The 20686-nt window shown below is 46.5% G+C and overlaps 1 protein-coding gene across 3 annotated transcripts in view; it reads left to right on the top strand.

The window, feature by feature from the left end:
- GRIK1 (glutamate ionotropic receptor kainate type subunit 1) overlaps window positions 1-20686 on the top strand; it is a 102534-nt gene that overhangs the window by 66758 nt on the left and 15090 nt on the right. For 2 of the 3 annotated variants that reach the window (XM_041460408.1, XM_041460409.1), the window contains exons 7-13: window positions 790-933; window positions 7434-7541; window positions 10816-10929; window positions 11920-12123; window positions 12499-12722; window positions 15655-15773; window positions 20148-20365. In XM_041460408.1, coding sequence (XP_041316342.1) covers window positions 790-933; window positions 7434-7541; window positions 10816-10929; window positions 11920-12123; window positions 12499-12722; window positions 15655-15773; window positions 20148-20365 — 1131 coding nt within the window. The remainder of the gene's footprint in view (window positions 1-789; window positions 934-7433; window positions 7542-10815; window positions 10930-11919; window positions 12124-12498; window positions 12723-15654; window positions 15774-20147; window positions 20366-20686) is intronic. The other variant, XR_005954589.1, reaches the window with a different exon arrangement.

The following is a 20686-nucleotide window of genomic DNA, read 5'->3' as shown; positions in this document are numbered from 1 at the left end:
TTCAGGCCCTGGCTTAATTATTCATTAGGTTTACCTGGAAGGTAATTTGTGCAGCATCATTAAGGGAGACACAGCCATTCCCACCTCACTGTGAGAGCACTGAAGCCCAGTGCAGATGAGGGTACACTTTTCTGAGGTGACAAAGTGGGACAGAGTGTGTGATGTCACTTTGAGGCCATGTCTTTAAACCCACAAACCCACTCTCAAAAGAAACACAGATGCACAAAGTGCACCCAGTAGTTTTGGTATCTGAATATATGGGGTAATATTCAAGGATCCAAGGGCTGTAGTGGGAAGTTAGATGTGTGAGTCCAGGTTAATCCCCCCAAAACACACTTCCAAAGGACATTTCCCCTTTCTCTAGGACACCATTGCACACATTTGTGCCAAAAAACCCAGATCCTGGAGGGCAGTGGGCCCTTGGAGGCAGCAGATATCTGGGCAGTGGGATGTGTTCCAGGTGATCAGTGGGATTGGCTTCCCTGGAAAGCAGAGCCAGCCTGTCCTGTTGGGAAGGAAGCAATGCCACAAGTGCCATGAGAAAAGTGGCTCATAGACCTGGGACTTCTTAGAACCCCTCTCCAGCCTGCCTGGGACCCCTGTCCCTATAGCTACCCAGCATAGTTTCCCTCCCAGTGCTGAAAACACTCCAAAATGACGTGAAGAACTGGATTGGGCTGCTCCTCAGGGCTCCAAGGCAAGCCCAGGAGAGGTTTTTCCCTGCGAGGAGCCCCGGGCAGGGCTGGCAGCGGTGGGGGCAGGCAGTAACTCAGGGCTGTGTCTGTGCAGACGGAAGCAGCGCTGATGTACGACGCCGTGTACATGGTGGCCGTGGCCTCCCAGCGAGCGGCCCAGATGACCGTCAGCTCCCTGCAGTGCCACCGCCACAAGCCCTGGCGCTTCGGGCCCAGGTTCATGAACCTCATCAAAGAGGCAAGTGCAGAACCCTCGCTGTAAGACCTCCCAGGTTTTTTATTTGGTTAATGTTTGTTGTGGATGTTGATGATGTCTAAAAATGTGAGGTAACTACAACAGCTGTTCTGGAAAAGGAAAGAAAAGTGAGTCTGTAGCTCTGTCCTTGCTTCGCTGTGAAATTCCAATTGTTTTGCAGATTCTTTGATCAGGGATCAATATCCAGAAAACATTGTAGCCAGTGTTTCTAAAGAATGAAATTGCTTCCTGAAGCAATGCTCTATCTTACAAGAACCCATGACTGATCTTGATCCAGAGATGTCCTAAAAGTACATATTTTAGTTGAAATGCCTTCACTCCTTCAAAAGTCCTGGTTTTATTTTGATTTTCAAATGGACACCTTTCCTTTAGGGAAGCATGGAAATGAAAATTGGAAATTATTTGGAGCATCCCACATATGTTTTACCTTTTCCCCACCTCAATCCCTGCATTTGAAGAGTAATTATAATGAAATTTAAAGTTAACAAAAGACTTTGTATTAGTGAATGCTCTTGCAGTGATGCCCTCCTTATTTTGGGGGATGCTGAGTATAAAACTAAGGGTTCCTGAAGCCTAAACTGGAGTACTTTGCCCAAGAGTAGCAGATGTACCCCAGCAGATCAATTCAGAGCCTGAACAGTGACACAGCTCTCATTTATCATGGACAAGCAGCTTCTCTTGCATGGAGTGAGATATGGGGGCTAATTACTGATGGCCTTGCAAATAGAGTCTCTCATGGTCAGTAAAACCCTGGTTTAAATACTCTGAGAGTCTTCTCTTCCTGTGGCTGATGTAGCCAAAAAAAGGTGGCTGTTAAAAGCAAAGGATAAGATTTAATAAGACCATATTGAGTTTCCTGTAAAGCCTAAAACATGAGTTGGAAGCAAATAGCAAATACATTTGGACCTCAGATCATGTTAGGGTCTGGTTTGTTCAACAGGGGAACAAATAGAGGAACTTTATAATTAGGAATCAGTGAATAGGTGTGGAGAAAACAAAGTCAAGGAAGCAGAGTGATAGCTTGTGCCCACACGGGTAGGATTTAATTGCCCTGGTTTTTGAGTTTTTGATGTGGTACTGACATTCTGTGAAGGCATTTTACAGACTGATCTAAAGACAAATATTTGGTACTCCAGTCTAAGTAAACCAGTTTCAGACAAAGAATTTGCCTGCAGTGATTCCTGCAGATGCTGGAGTTAACAAGTGCTTCAATGGCTCCCTGGTGAGTTTTTGCATGTTATTTTGGTGGTGAAAAGAACTGAGGTCACCTCATTTGCTTTGTGGGCCAGCGCTATGAAATGTCTGAGATCAGGGCTCTGCAACAGCCCATTAAGGAGTTTTTAATGAGAAGTAACTCCTTGTCAGAAGCTGTGTCTCTCAGTGACCTGGTGCCATTCACAGCTGAAGGATGTTCTAATCTTTGAGCCCTTCTGGAGGCATTTGCAGGGAGTGCTCCTTACCTGCTCACAGGGAAAAGGAGGTTGTTGTCTGTCTGCAGAGGGGGAACAGGGACAGAAAGGATGATCCCACCTTTTCTGAAGGAAAAATGGGGGTAAACATGAAATATGTTTATAACCAAAGGATCTGACCCAGTTCTGCTCATGTCCCTTCTAAAGCATAAGGCCCCAGTTATGATTGTTTTTCAATTATCATCAAAACCAGTGTGAGCTCCCCTTTTTCAAATCCAGCCACAATGAAAAGAACAACTGTAGAGAGAAGGATAGAGATGCAGACTGGATTCTGAGTGACTGTTAAATGCCCTCAAGCAGAATCACAGAGAAAGATCTCAGAGATGGAAAGGGATCTGAAGAGATTTCAGTTCCTGCTGTGCTTCTGAGGAGATCCGTGCCAAGCACTGTGACCAGGAGGGAGAGCCATGCATCTGCATTCAATACTGGAAGGAGAAGGGACTGGAGGTTTCTCATTACAGTAAAGTAGAAATTTAAATTATGACAGAAGGGAAAGCAATCCATCTGCAGAGGTGTCCATCAATTTGTTGTGCTTCTGACTGGCAGCAGCTCCAAACGCGGGAGCACAAAGAATCTTGTAAGAGACCAGAACATTTCTGTTGTTAATGGTCTTTGATTACTCCCAGAGCCAGCCTGTCAGCGTTTTCCTGGGACTCTAACCCTGCAGAGTGGAACACGTAAGAAGGAGAGAGCAGTACAAGAGCCTGGTGCCAGAAGAGCCAGGCAATGTCCCCTGCTCTCTGAGACAGGGCTGTGAGCAGCACTGAAATCTTTGTGCAATGACTGGGAAAAGATGACAAACCATGGTTTGCTCCAAACCATGAAATAAAATCTCTTCTGCTTCATCTTTTTCACTGCATTTTAGCACTGAGCCAGTGGCAGGGTCTGGGGGTGCTGGCTGGATTTCTTCTCTGGGCTCTGGTGCTACAATATTCAGTTACATCAAATTGAAACAGCTGTTTACTTTGGTAGCGCTTCTCTCACTAGATAATTTAATAGTAACACTTGATTCACTCTCACTAAAACAATCTTTTGTCTTTGTTTCACTTTTCATAAACTTTACTTCTAGTCCATGAAGTGCATTTCTGCTATGAGCCTATTACTGGCTGTACTTTGACCTGAAAACTCTTAATTAGGAGAGCAAACAAAACAACTGCCTGACCTGCATCCCATGGTGCTTTATTAGGAAATAAAGCTCAGCTTCCCGAGAAGACAATGAGGCTGAGGGCAATCTCAATGGGCATTCTTACTCTGAAATCAAATTTCAAGTGGAAAAACACTTATTTATGGAATTATCTATGCCCAGATTGCAAAGTAATTGCAGGACTGCATGCTGGGAATAAATACATATTGAATTGATGAAAATTGATAAAAAATTATCTGCCAGGGTACTGGCACTGTGATATCCAAAATCAAAACAAGCTGTTTGACAAAAAGATTACATATATTTTCTTCTGTCTGTTTTCAGCTCATTAAATGGTTCCTGGGCAGTAGATATGCTTATAAAAAACAAGCAAGAACCATTATAAAGTGACTTTATCTGAATATATGGAGGATGTTTTGATATTTGCTACACAGAACATTTTTTCAGGACATACTTAATATACCCAGGCTTACTCAAACACAATGCACAATTTTCCATATTCACAGACCAATATAATCCCACCCCTCCAGCCGTGGAAAATGCACCTTTCTGCCTCTCACTGCATTTCCATTCCAGTGCTGCTCAGGGAAAGGCCAGGGCTTTTCCTGGACCTCTTCCAAGTAAAGAGGCTGTGGAGCATCATAATTCTCAGTTTATCTCCACAGGCGAGTGCTGAAATTCTCTTTATTCCATCAGTTATGCCAGATTTGGAGCAGGATAATGGCCAAGTCAAACCCCAACTCACTGAATTCCATAATCCTGGGGGATCTCTGGTAATAAGAGGATTAATTGTGAGAGCTGACAAGTTGATGTGTGGCTCATCACACACAATTTCCACTCCAAAGAGAAACAGTATCACTGTCACTTCAATCTGGCAGCTCTCTCTGCAATTCCAATAAAGCAGGGGCTTTCTCTTCCCAAAGGAAAGAAAACCAAAGGAAAATTAAACTGGTCTTAGTCAGTAGCATTTTGGTTATTATTTATTAATTATTCATTAATGTAGTGGTATTGTTATTTATGGCCTTGGGGAGTTTTGTTACATAAGAGAGACCTGAGGTGTTCTGAACATTGCAAGTTTAGGTGCTCCTACGTTTTTGAATTTTTCATTCAAGTGTCAGGTACCATCAAAGCCCTCATCAGAAATTTGGGAATATCTGTTCCTTCACCCCTGTGGTTAATTAGGAATGTACATTAAATCAATAACTGATGTTCATTTTGCCTGGGAACTTCTGATAATAAATAAACAGATTAGAACCCCAAGAATTAAATATATATACCATGGGTCAAAATAACCCCAGGACAAAACAGAGCAGGCAGGAAAATATTCTTATCACCAACTAGATTTCACTCCAGCTTCTGAGTGTACTCCTCCCACAAGGAACAGTCCAGTGAGTGATTTCTGACCAAACTCCCCTTAAAGCCAGGGGAAAAAAAAGATTGCTTGCCTTTAGGGAAAAGTCTCCAAATTTTCAAGTTACACTTAAACAGCAAGAGAAGGGAAAAAGAGAGAGAATAAAGAATGCAGTTCTGTTCTACAAAATAAATAACTGAATCTGGTCTGTCTGGGGAATTTCTCAAGTCAGTTTGGACGCTGCTCCCAGGGATGCACAGGGTGGGATTGTTTGGTGTCTGTGCAGGGCAGGGGCTGGGCTGGGTGATCCTTGGGGGTCCCTTCCCCCTCGGGATATTCCAGGAGGCTCTGATAAGTCTGGAAGCAGCTGAACTGATTGATCCTGGGATTGAGCTGTTGGTTGGCTCTGGCTGGAATGGAGGCTGCTGCATTGATCCAAGATGGTGAAGTGGGAATTGATACAGACCCTGTGATGGGTGGGAATGGATAAAACTCCTCTGGAGCGTTTGACCTTGCAGGCTGAGTCAGCTCTGTTCTCCTGTTGCTGTAATTTCCCATCAATCTATTGACAGGGATTGTAATTGGAGTATTTAACCCCAGAGTTCAGCTTGTGCTTTCCTCACAACCCTCAGCTTTTCTAGCAGTGGAAGCAGGCAGTTCCACAGTGGAAGCAGGCAGTTCCACAGTGGAAGGATGGAGTTCCACAGTGGAAGGATGGAGTTCCACAGTGAAAGGATGCAGTTCCACAGGGGAAGCAGGCAGTTCCACAGGGGAAGCAGGCAGTTCCACAGGGGAAGGATGGAGTTCCACAGTGGAAGCAGGCAGTTCCACAGTGGAAGCAGGCAGTTCCACAGCTCTCACTAGGTTGCTTTGTGTATTTTGGCCGTGGCAGTGCCTGCCAGCCTCTGAAGGGGGCTGAAGTTGTGTCTGTAACCTGTTCTGCCCACTCCCTTCTCGAGGCTTAGTAAGAAAGGGTCTGAGCAGCTGCTCACAGTGATGCTCTTTGATCAATTACCTGATCAGGCTCCAATTCAGCTTTTATTATGTCCTCTAACACTCAATGTGTCACCAGAAACATAAAAATTGCTATAAATCCTGTGTGAAAGCATGAAATCCCATCCCTGTAATACACACAGATGCAGCTCCTGGCTTTTCTGGAAGGAAGGAAGTTCTGCTTCATTACAGTTTGTTAATTAGCAAGAACTCTGCATATGATGCTTTCTCTGTTTTGGTTTAGAAGCAATAAAATAAAATTCAGAAATTAAATTCAGAATTTAGATGGTATCTGAAGCGTGTTCCTCACCATTAGGATTTAAAAATCCCATCAGCATTTAACCTTTCTGAGAAACACTCCCTGAAACTCCTGAGAAACTGATCTCTAAAGAGCAGATTTTATAAAATGTTCCAGCTTTATGAAAAAGAGATGGGGGCACATCAGAGGAATAAAAACACAGACTGGAAAAAGGGATGTTAGAGATTGAAATTCATCCATATGTGTCCATATGCTATCTTGATTATACAATTAATAAATAACCCTGCAAGTGTTTCACTGTTTACAGCACAGACTTGTGTGTACTCCCAAGTCATTAAGATGGAAAATCTCACAGCAAATTTGTTGCACTAATGCTTTTCCATTCTTATGTTACTTAAGTGTGTATCAAAGTCCTGCTGTTTCCACAAATTCCAAATGCACCAGATCTGTCTGAGACATGTGGTGAGAACTCCCCAGCATCCAAGATTAAACCCTGCAGATTCAGGGCTGGAATTCAGATTAAACAGGGAGGGGGGACACCAGTCTGTAAGTGTGGTTTTTAGTGCAGCTTTACTTCTGTCCTCTGTCTCCAATAAATTAAATGAGGCGAGGAACGATGTGTGGTGGAAAAGCTTGTAATTTAAAATTATATGGCTGACACACACGAAGGAACAATGCCATCATTTATCGTCAGCTCTCCTTGTATCTCTGACAAATTTAATCTAATGGGGGGCCTCCCAAAAATAGATTATCAAGACTGCCTGCACTTTTAAATCTATCACTTTGTTTTATGGATAAGGACCAGCTCTGGGGACAAAATGGGGTGGGAGGGAGGGAGGGATGGAGGGAGATCTCATTTCAAGGCAAACAGGCTGGGTGGGAGGCTCACAAGGTACAGGAGACTGAAACTGTAGTGAATTCTTGTGCAGTGCACAACTGCCCTGGCTTTGGGCATGTGCAGCTCTCCCTTTCTCTTTGGTCAGTCTACATTTTTTTACCAGTACCAGACATGTGTAAATCAATCTATGTAAACTGTCACAGACTTGTGCTTGGTTGCAAAATGCAAAACATATCAGAAAGAAACTAAACAACAAAAAAAGGGGGTTTTGTCCGGGTAGCAAAGCCACATACGCTTAAAAGCCCCCAAATTTGGAAGTGGTTCGACGCTGTGGTGTATTTAAATGACAATTATGATTAACAGTTCTTGCTCTGGGTTCCGGGTGGCTGCTGCTGGGTGCCACAGGCAGGGTGTGTTTGTGTCCCCAGGCACGGTGGGAGGGCCTGACCGGGCGCATCACCTTCAACAAAACCGACGGGCTCAGGAAGGACTTTGACCTGGACATCATCAGCCTCAAGGAGGAAGGCACAGAAAAGGTAGGCAGGTCTTTGGTAAAAAACATGGCCAAGAGTTAATTTGACAAGGGCATGGTTCCTGAGTTTGAATCTCCTGTGTCTGGGGTAAAAATACCCCACCATTCCCAAGTGATTTGAGTCAGAGTTAAAGCAGAGCTGCTAAGATTGGGTTCTTATTGTACAGTGCATTTTGAGGTATGGGAGAGGAATGTGGGGCAGACAATACCTATCTAATGGAAAGAATCATCTTAAGTGCACCTCGTTTTCAATTCTTGCCACTGCAACCGTGGATGGTAAATTCATACCTAGAGATAGATAAATTCATATAGCAGTGCACAGAGAAATGTGACATGAGGGAGAGAGGACAGAAGGTACTTGAGTAATAACCTCCACAAAGTGGAGTGCTGAGAATTCTCCAGGTTTGTGAGACTGGATTGTTCTCCTTCCCTTTTGTCAGCCCTCAGGCAGCGATACGGGCTGCCCTGGGGGTGGCAGCCGCGGGTGTCCCAAACCCCAGCACAGGTGGCAGCAGCTCCCGGGGCTGCTGGCCCTTGCTCTGCGCGCTGGCTCAGCTCTGGGTGGTAATTGCTGATGGGTTAATGGAGAATTTAACTGTAATTGCTCCCACACAGCTCTCCAGACAGCTTCTCTTTTCATTTTTAATGAGGCACTCTGTTTGTTTTCCCTGCACCAAGGCTGCTGGCGAGGGTTCTAATCATTTGTATAAAGTGTGGAAGAAGGTTTGTACACAGACAGGTGAAGCCAAAACCCTCTGGGCTGGGTCTTCACACTCAGCCTTTGGGTTTTAATGGTGACTCTTCTATTGCAGTTTAGAGACAACAATCTCTCTGAAAGCAGGAATTTTCCTGGTAGGATAAGTTTTTCTCCACTTGAGACGCTGTAATTGCAAAGACTAAAAATATCTTGGCAGGATTCAGCATTTTCACCAAAATCAGGGGGGTTTAATAATTATTTTACTTCTTGGAGCTGTGCTTTTCCCATCTTTGAGTAAAGGCCCCTACTGCACCAAAACCAGTCCTTTTCTCCTGTGCCATCCTTCCTGATTCACCTACAATTTACAGGGTAAAATTACACTATTTTGGATGTGTATTGGCATCAGCTCAAAGTCTGGTTTAATGTGCAGGGTTGGGGGCGTTTTTCCCCACACAAACCTCTCAGTGCTGGCAGCGTTCAAGCATTATTGCCGCAAAATTTGGATAAGTGTGTTATTAGCTCCTTACAGAAAATAATAGAGATGATTAAGTGGGTGCTGTCATTCACTAACATATGGAAATTGGGACTAAGCTTGTTTATAAAAGATGTAAATTACCCCAGGAATCTCATCCCTCTTTGAACATAAGGTGCTTAAAACACAAAAGTGGGATTTGGAGACCAGCTCCACGCACTGCTCCCCACAGGACTTACAACCCCTGGTTGCTGTTCTATGAGGAGAAGATAAAAACTGCATCCATGAAGTCTGAGGTGTTCTACAGTCATGAGACAGAAACTTTTTATAGTGCTTAGAATTGTATTTTGCCCATGGTTCACACAGATCTCATTATTCCACACCCCTCTCTCATACGCAGTGGAGAAAGGTTTCAGATTTGTGCTGTTTTTGTAAGAGCAGACCAGTGTAAAACACCCTCTACTACCCTTCCTGTGTTCTCATGGAGCACATGCATCCTTAATAACCCAGTTTAATCTCCAGGCTGAGGCACCAAGGCCCTCTCCCCCCCTTCCTGGGGAGTAGATCATCCCCTGACACGCAGAAGCAATCTCCCCTTGGACTGCAGGCATCTCGTGTTCTGCTGAACTGATTTAAACCAAACCACAGTTGGTCAGAGCATGGGCTCACTGGGGAGGGCACATGGCACCACTCACACTTGTCACTAAACTGCAAAACATCCCCTGAACTCCCCCAGTGATGTCCTACCTGGCTCTGGTCCTTCCTCCTCCCTCGTGCCCCTCCAGCAGGGCTGTCCTGCGGCGCTGTCCCTTTCCCCGGACGTGCAGTGCTCTCCTGGTGTGTTCTGTGTGCTCTGTGACTGTGCTGCTCCCTGGTCTCATGGTTGTCCTCCTCTTTCCCTGCTGCCAACAAACATATTCCAAGTCAGTAACAGTGAGCAGAAGGGCTCACACACCCTGGTGCAAATCCAAGGACGCTGGATATTTACTGTATTCCTGGCTCAGGCTGCCATAATTGCCAGCATTTTATCTCCTTTGTAAATCTGTGCACTTTCCAGATCAGCGTCCCAGCCTGATCTAGTTTTGGAAACAAAGGGAATGACTGACAAATGCTTGGAATAAACTTTTTTTTTTTTTTTTTTACTGGTATGGTTGTCCCCATTAAGAATATGGAAAAAATAGTTTGTGAGGGACAAAAGCAGTGGCACCTGGGGACATGAACCCCAGGTTTGCTTGAAATGGTTGTGCTCTCCACAATGCCCAGCATAAATCAAACTGCCTGAGGCAGCTCCTCCCCTGGAGCTCCTCACATCAGCCTTCAGCCAAGCTGGGCATGAAAATCCAAAGGCAAAAACACTGGAGATGCTTCCAGCCTGCATTTAAGTTGGGTAAATATTGATGTGAAGAAATAACACGGTTATAATTTCTGCCCCCACAGCATAAATCCAAATCCACTGAAAGGACAAATATCTTCCCTGGAGGCTTTGGATTGGGCAGTAAATACTGGAAGTTTTCACTGTCTCCAGGGCTGGAAAGGAATTTGTCTTTGGCCACTGATGTTTGCTGAGTAAATACTGCTCGGGGTGTGAAATGTACCACCTTGATAGCTCTGGCACATCCAGGAGTCCAGGAATGACAGAATAATCTTTGCTAAACCTGCTGAAGGCACAGGGCAAGCAAAAGGCCAGTGCATCCATCAGTCAGTTCCATTGTAGCCATTCAGGCTTTTAACATGTTCTATCAGAAGAGAGAGATCTTGCCACATGTCTCAACTCCACCATCGACAAAATTTAAAAAAAAAAAAAAAACAATAAAAATAGACATTTTCCTTTTTTATTTTAGCAGGGAACAAAGCCAGCATGTTCCACTTCATTAGCCAGCTGGCCACCCCAGCACTGCACTGCCAAGCCTCATGCTCTCAGTGCTCCTGGGTTTGCATTTGTGCATTTTGCAGTCATTGCCTGGGGTTTCTGAATCAGCCCATGGTGCTGCTGCGTTTCTCTGAGCTGCTGCCCTCCTGCAGCGCTCAGTCCCTTCCTGAGTGACCCCTGAGCCCGTGCTCTGGGGTTTAGGGATTAGGGCAGCCTCTCACCCGCTCTCCTCTGTGCAGATCGGGGTCTGGAACTCCTACAGTGGCCTTAACATGACGGACAGCAACAAGGACCGGTCCACCAACATCACGGACTCCTTGGCCAACCGCACGCTCATCGTCACCACCATTCTGGTAAGGCTGCCCGAGGTGCAGGCTCAGGATCCACACACACCCGTGAGATTGACTCCAAAACACTTCCAAACACTGGAAGACCCCCAGAACCTCTGCCTCCAAAATTGTTTCCCCTTCTCCAGCGTTTCAGACGAACCCTGCGCACTTTTCCTCCCAGAAGAAGGAGCACACACAAATGCTCAGCTTTGCAGTCACTGCTCATACATCCTTAGTTTTACTGGAAATGAGACAAAGAGGGCTGAAGGGAAGCGGTAAACAGCAGACAGATTGAGCCATTGTGCTTACTGTGAGGAATGCAAAAGGTTTAACGGGGTATTCGGGAGCTGCTCTGCCTTGTGCTCTCTACACACCCAAAAATGCCACTTGTTTTTCAGCTGCTCTGCCTGGTTCCTCAGGGGGAGGGAGAGAACTCAAAGGCTCCTTCTACACTACGTGTCTGTTGCCATAGGTGTTTTGCCACATGAAACTACTTGCCCAGATCTTGTTCTATCCAAAATCCTGTAAAAGGGAAAGCAAAAATGTACTTTGCAATCTGCCTTTGTTGTTCTCCGTTCCCTCTTCGCTCCATTTGAAGATTTTTCTCAGTAAAGACTTATTTTTCACATAATAGAAAATGTTAGCTTCCCCTTATGGGTTTTTTCTGTTATTTAGGATCCTCTCTCCTTCAGTATCCCTTCCTGTCCCTTGGAGTGGGACAATGTGAGATCCAGACCCTGGGTCTGAGTTTGGAGCTGCTGTGCACAACTGGAATTAAAGCTCCTGGGAGCCACAAATGGCCCATTCCACTGAAAATTAGGGCCCTTATGCTCATACCAATTCATTCAGTGAGTTTGTTAACACACCTAGAAGAGCTTTTAATGCACACAGTAAATTGCTGGTTTCCATGTACTTGCAATCCCTTTGGAAAATATTAGCATCATGTAGAGAAAGTGATCTAACCCGAGCCCAGGCTCACATCTCTCACTGCCTGTCTGCTGTGTTTTCCTGCAGGAAGATCCCTATGTGATGTACAAGAAGTCTGACAAGCCCTTGTATGGCAATGACAGGTTCGAGGGGTACTGCCTGGACCTGCTAAAGGAGCTGTCAAACATTTTAGGCTTCATCTATGAGGTCAAACTCGTTTCTGATGGCAAATACGGAGCCCAGAATGACAAGGGAGAGTGGAATGGGATGGTCAAGGAACTCATAGATCATGTAAGACTGAACCCTTCTTCTCTCTGTTCTCCTTTCGCCTGGGGTACTTTATATCTGAAATGTTTGCTGTGGTTTTCACCTCTTAGAGCCACTGCTGTGTCTGTTTTGCCACAAAACAGAGTAGGAATGTCTGATGAGCAGTTTGCAGGTGTTGGGGGGAAATGTCCATCAGTGGCCATGTTCTAAATGTCCCCCTGCCTTGTAAAAAGAGGAAATGGAATGTCACACCTCCCCAAAATACCCTAGAAATGCTAAATTTTGTTCAATTTGAGCCAAAATTGGTTTATTTTTTAATACTCAGGAAGGAAATGGAGGGAATTGCAGTGGGTTTGCTGAACATGAAGGAGATGAGTGTTTTCCCTTTTGTGTTTCCAGAAAGCTGACCTGGCTGTTGCTCCTCTCACCATTACCTATGTCAGAGAGAAAGTGATTGATTTCTCCAAGCCCTTCATGACACTGGGAATCAGCATCTTGTACCGGAAGCCCAACGGGACCAACCCCGGCGTTTTCTCCTTTTTAAACCCTCTCTCTCCAGATATTTGGATGTATGTTCTCCTGGCCTGCCTTGGAGTCAGCTGTGTCCTCTTTGTCATTGCCAGGTAAGGCCAGGACAGAGTTTGGGATGCACCCACAGCCTCTCCTCTCACAGGTGTTGGATGGGCTCTGGAGTACTGTCCTAAGGGGCTTATCCAGTCCTAAAACTTTTCTGCAAAGTCTTGGTATTTTCTCATCAACACTGCTTTTCTGTATTGCACTCAGGTTTTGCTTTCTTTAAGGGCTGTTCCAAGCGAAATATCCCATGGGATGTATCAGGAGGCACCGCCCCAGCAGATATGTGCTGAAAAGCAGTTTGTTACTTGCATGTAGGCATTTCCCTTTTCCCCTCACGGTGCACACAGTTCACAGGTAAAAGACCCAAAAGGTGAACCTAGAGGTCATTTCCTGAAATGGTTCTGAGCATTAGAGGAGGAGAGGTCATGGGTTACCCTCCCAGGGGTGGCCTGAGGTGAAAGAGGAGTTTATCCCTCCCCAGCAGCTGTGGGGCTGTATGCAGTTACTCACCACTTCCCACAGGCTCCTGCAGCGCCTCGCTGCACCATAAATAATAACTGCACTGTACACAACCCATGATCTCAGTCATGACTAATCTTAAATCTGCTCCTCTCTGGCAGATTGACTTTTCTGCACTTGCGTGCCAAGACTGAAAACATCCCCCAGCCCTCTCCACCTCAGAACAGTGGAAGGGCACACAAATGCTTTCTTTGAGCTGATGCCTGAAAGCAGTGCCTAGTTAGATTCAGCTGCATGGACTGAAGAAGTGAAATTGTGCTCATGTTAATTTAAATTTATACATTTTAAGCTAAGCTGCTCTTGAAACCCACATCAAGACCTGTCCATGTCTCCAAATACACCAAGATTTCTGTAAGATTTGCAAAGTGTTTCAGCAAATATTGGTTGCTTTTAGTAACCCCAGAAACCATCCACTTCTTAGCACTGTCACAGTAAATTACATGGCTACCCACATTTTGACATCAGTTCCTGGAAAACAAATACTTGGGAATAATTTGCACAGACTGGTATAATCCTCCTGTCATTTCTTTCAACTTTTCAGCAGCTGAATAATTTCTCATTTGTCTCTGAGCCTTGCGTAGCCCTGTCATTGTTACATTAATTTTTAAACTCAAACACTGAAGTTTTTATTGCTGTGAAGGATTGCAGACTGGCAAAGCTCTGTTCCAAGTACACTGCCAGTGGATGAACAAGGTGTTTTCTGCCAAAATTTCCCTTTCTGCTAATGCCATCTCAGCTGTGTTGTTACATCAGTGAAGGTAGAGCCAAGTAGCTGAGTCAATAATGTCACACAGACCCTGTGGAAAAGGTGCTTGGGTGTCCTTGAGCATGTCACCTTTATCAGAAACCTCAGCACAGCTGCTGCTGAAGAGGGAGAAACCAGGGGGGAAAGGACCAGGAAAGCAGAAGGTCTGAGCAGTGAATTCTGCTGAACTGTAAACCAGAGCTCAGCGCAGCAATAGAAACACAAGAAGAAAATCAGCTTTTGTTTTGAGGTGTAAAAGAGACGTACACCCTACTAACACATTAAATTGTGTACCCAGGACTAGAAAAACCTTCCCAGTCTGGAAGACAAGGCTTTGCTGCCAGAAATTCATGGCTCTTTTGCTCTTTCTGTGATGGAGACATTTGTTTCCAACTCACTGAATGTGGTTTTCTGAAACCCTGCAAAATTCCAGCCTTGGGCTTCCCAGGCAGGTCAGGCAGAGGGATTTATTCTTCTTCCTGCCCTGTGTGAACACTATGGGGGGAACTCTTCACTTCTAGAGCTGTTGGAAACCTACTGTCCTAACTGGGGATCTCTTGTGAAGGATGTGTTTCCCTCTGTGTGCATGCACTGAGTCTGGTCACTCCACAACACCTGCTTCCATTATTACAGCAGAAATCTGAAACATCTAACTTGGGAATTGCTTTGCTTTTGATGGGTGCATGCAGAACTGTTGTAACTTGAACCTGAAAACTTTGTCTTTTGTCATGATTTTTTATACTCTTTTTCTGGGTATTGTGCAGCTGATGGCATCCTAAGCTACATCCTCTCCCAATTAAGGGGTTCATTATTACCAGATTCATTACTTCAGCCAAGCAAGGCACTCCGCTCTCAACCGTGCATAAATTCAATGCTTAATTATATTGTTGCAACAGTAATTAGAATGTGTTGGGTGAGGTTGTCAATTAAAGCTGCATCCACACGTTCCATGGGAAGCCACGCGGCCCTGGGGAGCCCGTGTGGGCACCCTGAGCAGGGGCAGTCCTCGGGGTGCTCCTGCTGGTGTGTGCTTAGCCCAGAGCTCTTCCAGGGATCCCTGTGCAGCTCCCTCCCCGCAGTGCCCATCCCGTGTCCTGTGGCTTGGGGAGCTGCCTCCCAAAGCTGGGGAGAGCAGCGTGCTCCGAATGCCCAGCCTGTGGGGCTGGTCCTGCATGGGCACCTGCTCCAGAGGGGACTCCATGGTCCTGGTGGGTCCCTGGCAGCTCAGAACATCCCGTGATTCTGGGAATGCTGCAGGGAGAGCACGTCCAGCACGCACTGACGAGTGGTGCTGCCCTGACAGGGCTGCTGCTCCTTCCTTATTCCCAAAGTGCACCCCAGGAACATCCCCGTGGCTCCCAGCCGTGCCCTGTGAGTGGGGCAGGGAGCCGTGGGGCTGTGGCAGGGAGGAGGAGAGGAGCAGCAGCCCTGTGCCAGGCCCAGCAGCGTGCCATCCATCGCTCCACAGCTGATGCACAGCTGGCACGGGTCAGTGCTGATGTCTGGGGATGCCCTTTGTGCCAAGTTCTCCTTTGGCACGGGTCAGTGCCAATGTCTGGGGATGCCCTTCATGCCAGGTCCTCCTTTGGCACCCCCTTGTGCCGGGCTGTCCCGTGCCCGTTCCCTGCGTGGTGCCGTGGTGGGCGTGCTGCTCAGCAGGTTTGCTGTGTGTCCTCTGCTCGATGTTTACAGACTGTTTCTGTTGACTGCCACAGGTTTACACCATACGAGTGGTATAACCCCCACCCGTGCAACCCAGACTCAGATGTGGTGGAAAACAATTTTACTTTACTAAATAGTTTCTGGTTTGGAGTTGGAGCTCTCATGCAGCAAGGTACACCGGTTACACTTCGTTCTCGCACACGTCCCACAGTCTGCTCAAGGGCTTCTGTGCTGGTAAACTCCACCCTCTGTAAACGCAGCATGTACTGTAAAACCTGATCTCACACACGCAGAGTAGCACAGGGGAGGGAGGCCAAGTGCCACTGCCACTGGGGAGCTGTGCAGCCCAGGCCAGGAGGAAGGAGGGCGAGCATCTGAGAGAAAGGGGAGCACGCAGGGAGAACAGGAGTTCTGCAGCTGAAATGGAATTTAATTGCAAGAGGGATATGAAGTGCCTCGTGCTGAAGTTGAGTTGATCGGTATTAGAGGTTTGACAACAGAAAAATGTTGGGCTCCATCCCAACACGAACAGCCTTAGCTGCCCTAGAAGAACTGTTCCAGCTGCCAAACAAGGAAAGATGCTCTTTCTCCAGAAGGGTTGTTGAGTTTGTAGGCACTTGTCAAACATGTTGTTTAAAACCAACACCAAACCCTGGTTTTCTATGGCTTTTCTGCAGGTATGAGTCCCATCCTTCTGTAAATGCATCCAACCCTAGAAGCCTTAACTTAACCCAGTCATGAACCCCTGTTACTGACGATTTTGGAAACAGCTGACATTTTATTCAGATGCCAAGGAGGGGCAGTGATGCTTACTCCACGTGGGAAATCAAATAGATCTATGTAGTAAACACATTTGTTTATGGCATTTATGTTCCAAGGTTTCCAATTAAATCACTTTCCACCAAAACCGGGGTCCACTGAATAGAGAGAAAATGTTTTCTGACAAATATTTCAAGTTGAATCAAAGCTGAACAAAAAAGATCCCACCCCACAACAACCAAAAAGGCAAAGCCCAGCAGTACCTTGGTATTAAATTCCTAAACATTTAAGTGAGGAATGTGTCATACAGGTACAGTTTATTCTTTCCTCTTTAACAGACATGACTTAAAATTTAAAAATAAAGAGGATTTTTTCCTAGATGTGGTAGAGAATAAAGTTTGTATTGACCTAAGATGCACTTGCTTTTAGTGGTGCATTATTGTATTGAGAGGATACAGAGCTTCCCCACAGAAGCTGCTTTGAAGGAGGTTGGATGAAAGAAGAACATTTCTGCTTTGTTTTGGAGGTTTTTTGTTTTGTTTTCCTTCCAATTTGTCAGTAAAACACAGGCTGAGGTTTTACAGTATCAGGCAGGTGTGTGTATTTACCTGTGGTTGCCCTGTGTGTGAAAGTGCCCCAGGATTTTGTGTTTCCTGTCCTGCCTTTTTTGGAGTTTACCATCATCCACAGCAAACTGTGGGATGCAGTGTCTGCTCGTTACCACTACCTTGGGTACATGACAGTCAGCCCCAACCAGACTCTGCTTGTCTTTTAAGGAGATTCAAAACAAAAGAAAGAGAGAAAAAGAAAGAAAGGCAAAAGAAAACATTTGTAAGGCAACACAAATGTTTCCATGTGCAAACTTGTGGTGTGATTGTCTGTGCATCATGGTCACGTGAAGAGTTTGGACATGATGGGAGCGGTGGTGGAAGTCTGGGTCTAGCGTTGCACTCCTCCTCCTTGGCAGCAGCTGCTCGTTATGCTTGACTGGAAGCCACTTGTGATTAAATTTTAAAATGTGATGATCAGACTTTCTCTTTTCTACAGAGCGTGAGCAAAGTCTGGATCAGGATTGGCTGTCATGTCTGCCATAAAAAGGCACTAGAGAGACTTCAGCAAGTATTGTCTCTGCCCTCGAGTCTTGCTGGCAACATTTTGATTTAGATGCTGCTTCCCCTGTTTTTCCCTGGAAGTCTCAGATGTGTTTGCATCCTCCGAAAGCATCCAAGCAGGGCACATTTCATCCAGTCCATCCAGGGAAGCTGTCACTGTCAGAAAGGAGAGCTGTCCCTCAGAGCTCAGCTCAGCCAGGAACGGGGCAGGCAGGAGCAGAGAGCGCCCAGGTGGAGCGGGGTGGGGATGGAGCAGATCCTGGGCTGATCCCACAGCCTGGGCAGCAGGAAGGGGGGGTTCTGCCCTGAGCCCAGGTGAGACCCCACCTGCAGAGCTGCCCCAGCCCTGGGGACACAGCAGCAGCACCTGGAGCTGCTGGAGAGAGCCCAGAGGAGGCCCCGGAGCTGCTGCAGGGCTGGAGCCAGGCTGGGAGAGCTGGGGGTGCTCACCTGGAGAGGAGAAGGATCCAGGGAGAGCTCAGAGCCCTGGCAGGGCCTGAAGGGGCTCCAGGAGAGCTGGAGAGGGACTGGAGACAAGGCATGGAGGGACAGGACAAGGGGAATGGACTCAGACTGACAGAGTAGGTTTAGATTTGGTATTAGGAAAGAATTTTTCCCTGTGAGGGGGGTGAGGCCCTGGCACAGGGTTCCCAGAGCAGCTGTGGCTGCCCCTGGATCCCTGTAAGTGTCCAAGGCCAGGCTGGACAGGACTTGGGGCAGCCTGGGACAATGGAAGGTGTCCCTGCCCATGGCAGGGGGTGGCACTGGGTGACCCTCAAGGTCCCTTCCAGCCCAGGCCACTCTATTATTCTAGGATAAACCAGTGCTTTTTGCTGGAACTGAGGCACTCAGAAAGGTGAACACTGGAATAACCATGGGAAAAATGAGATGCTGCCCCACTCAGCTCAGCCAGGAGCAGGGTTTGCTCTCACCTCACCAGAGCAGTCACTCAGGGCAGGATTACCAGCATGGGAACTGAGCGTGTTCTTTCCCACAAACCATGTTTTGCTGCAGGAAATCACAGGAGGTTTGGCTTCTCACCCCACAAGTGCAGCACACAGGGATTTTCCATCCTCTCCTGACCAGTGCTGGCACGTTCCATGTGTGTGGCACAGCATCAGGGGCCAAGTGCAGGAATTCTATTTCTATGGCTGCCTAAGCTTAAAAGCAAGAATTCCTTCAGGATGAGCTGAATGAGCTCAGCTTTTGCAGTTCAACCCCGGCTTAGAAATAGAGAGCAACAAGCAACTATTTCATTGTATTGCAAAAAAAAAAAAAAAAAAAAAAAAAAAAAAATCTAATCAGGAAAGCAAGGAAGTACAGCAAAGCCCAACCACAAACCCAGGCAGAGCTACAGCTCTGGAAACAGCTCCATTTGGCCTGGAAAATTTCAAGTGAGAGTTTTTGCCTTCAGACTGCTCTCGCTGTTTGGCAGTTCTGTCAACACACTCCAACCCTTGGGCTAAGCTTAGCTCTGACCTTTAAGAGACACAGCTCAGTGTTTACAAATAGAGCTCCAATCTGTTTGCTGGTTGGTGGGGAAGGTTTTACCCTTTCGGTCTCTGCCCCAAAAGTCACATTCAGAGTTTTTGCAAAGTCTGAAAATGTTCTCTGCAATGCTGAAATTTCTTGCACAACTCACTGAATAGCTGAGGAGATATAATATGTCAACATGTTTTTCCAGTAATAGAAAAACGTTTGTCAAACCAAAAGCTTTAGCCCTGAGCACTCTGTTCACAGGCTCTTAAGTATTTTCTTAAGTCCATCCCTCATCGGCAAAATAATGATGCAAAAACTGTACTTTGAAGTCAAATTACTCAGGTGGCTACCTAAGAGCTTTGTTGAACCAGATCCTCAAATCCCACATTATGCACAGAATTCAGTGGGAATGGCCCCCCCAGTAAAAGAGCAGAAAATTTGCCTCAGAATGCTTGGAAACACGAGTATCTCTGTGGCTGAAATAGAGGTTATCTGAGCTGCCTGGAAACCATTGCAGTGCAGGCAACACGTGCTGCTCTGTGGGGATTTATGGCAATGGCAAACCTGCTCAAACCTGCTCAGAATAATGAGTGTTAAATACACTGCCCAAACTTTGCATTGCCCTGAGGATCCAAGGGATGTGTCCACGGACCCTCTGGTTTTTCAAATGGGAAGCACACGTTGCTAGTGAGAGGTTTTGTGGGGGCTGAGCTGAGGTTCAGTGGAGGTGACTGGAGCTGCACTGATCTCCCTCTTTGTGCTGAGATGTGTCAGTAGGATGCACGGGGCAGGCTCCTCCTGTCAGGTATTTCTGTCAGGCAGCTGTGAGCAGAAAAGCGTTTGCTAAAGAGCTCTGGTTACAAAATTGATTGCAGTGTACGGGCACAAAGGAACTCCAGAAGCAGACAGAAATACCAGAGTAGCTTGCTGGGGATGTACAAGATTAATATCACAAGGCTGGTTAGCTCAGAGAGGTAAGGGGCTTAGACCCAAGGATAATTCCATTTGTCATGTATCATGGCACACATCCCCTTCCCAGTGTGTTACCATTATAAATGTCAGCTGTGCATCTGTGAGATTATTGTTGAAATCATTTTATCATGCTACAGCTCATAAAAGCATTCTGTGCCTAAAACCAGGCTGTGGTATCAGGAAAGCCTCATTTTAATATTATTGTTTTGGTGGTGTTGTAACAGGATCAGAGCTGATGCCCAAAGCTCTTTCCACCAGAATAGTTGGAGGAATATGGTGGTTTTTCACCTTAATCATAATCTCATCCTATACTGCCAACCTGGCTGCCTTCCTGACCGTGGAGAGGATGGAATCTCCCATCGACTCGGCGGATGACCTGGCCAAGCAAACCAAGATAGAGTACGGGGCTGTCAGGGACGGATCCACCATGACCTTCTTCAAGGTAAGATAGCCCGGGCAGCCGCGGGGCCGGAGCCGCTCCCGGCGCTCCAGCGGGGCCGGGAGGCGGAGCCGCAGCATCCCCAGGGATCGCAGGGGTAGGAAATGCATCACTCACCCAAAACCAGGGCTGCAGCATCCCCAGGGATCGCAGGGGTAGGAAATGCATCACTCACCCAAAACCAGGGCTGCAGCATCCCCAGGGATCGCAGGGGTAGGAAATGCATCACTCACCCAAAACCAGGGCTGCAGCATCCCCAGCGATTAGAGAAGATAAATACACCAGGTACCCACAGCCGGAGCCACAGCATCCCAAAGGATCAGA

The sequence above is a fragment of the Pyrgilauda ruficollis genome, unplaced genomic scaffold, assembly GCF_017590135.1.
Source record: "Pyrgilauda ruficollis isolate IOZ18807 unplaced genomic scaffold, ASM1759013v1 scaffold143, whole genome shotgun sequence".
NCBI lineage: Eukaryota > Metazoa > Chordata > Aves > Passeriformes > Passeridae > Pyrgilauda > Pyrgilauda ruficollis.
Note: the sequence above shows the minus strand (reverse complement) of the source record. Positions and strands in the feature narration are given on the sequence as shown.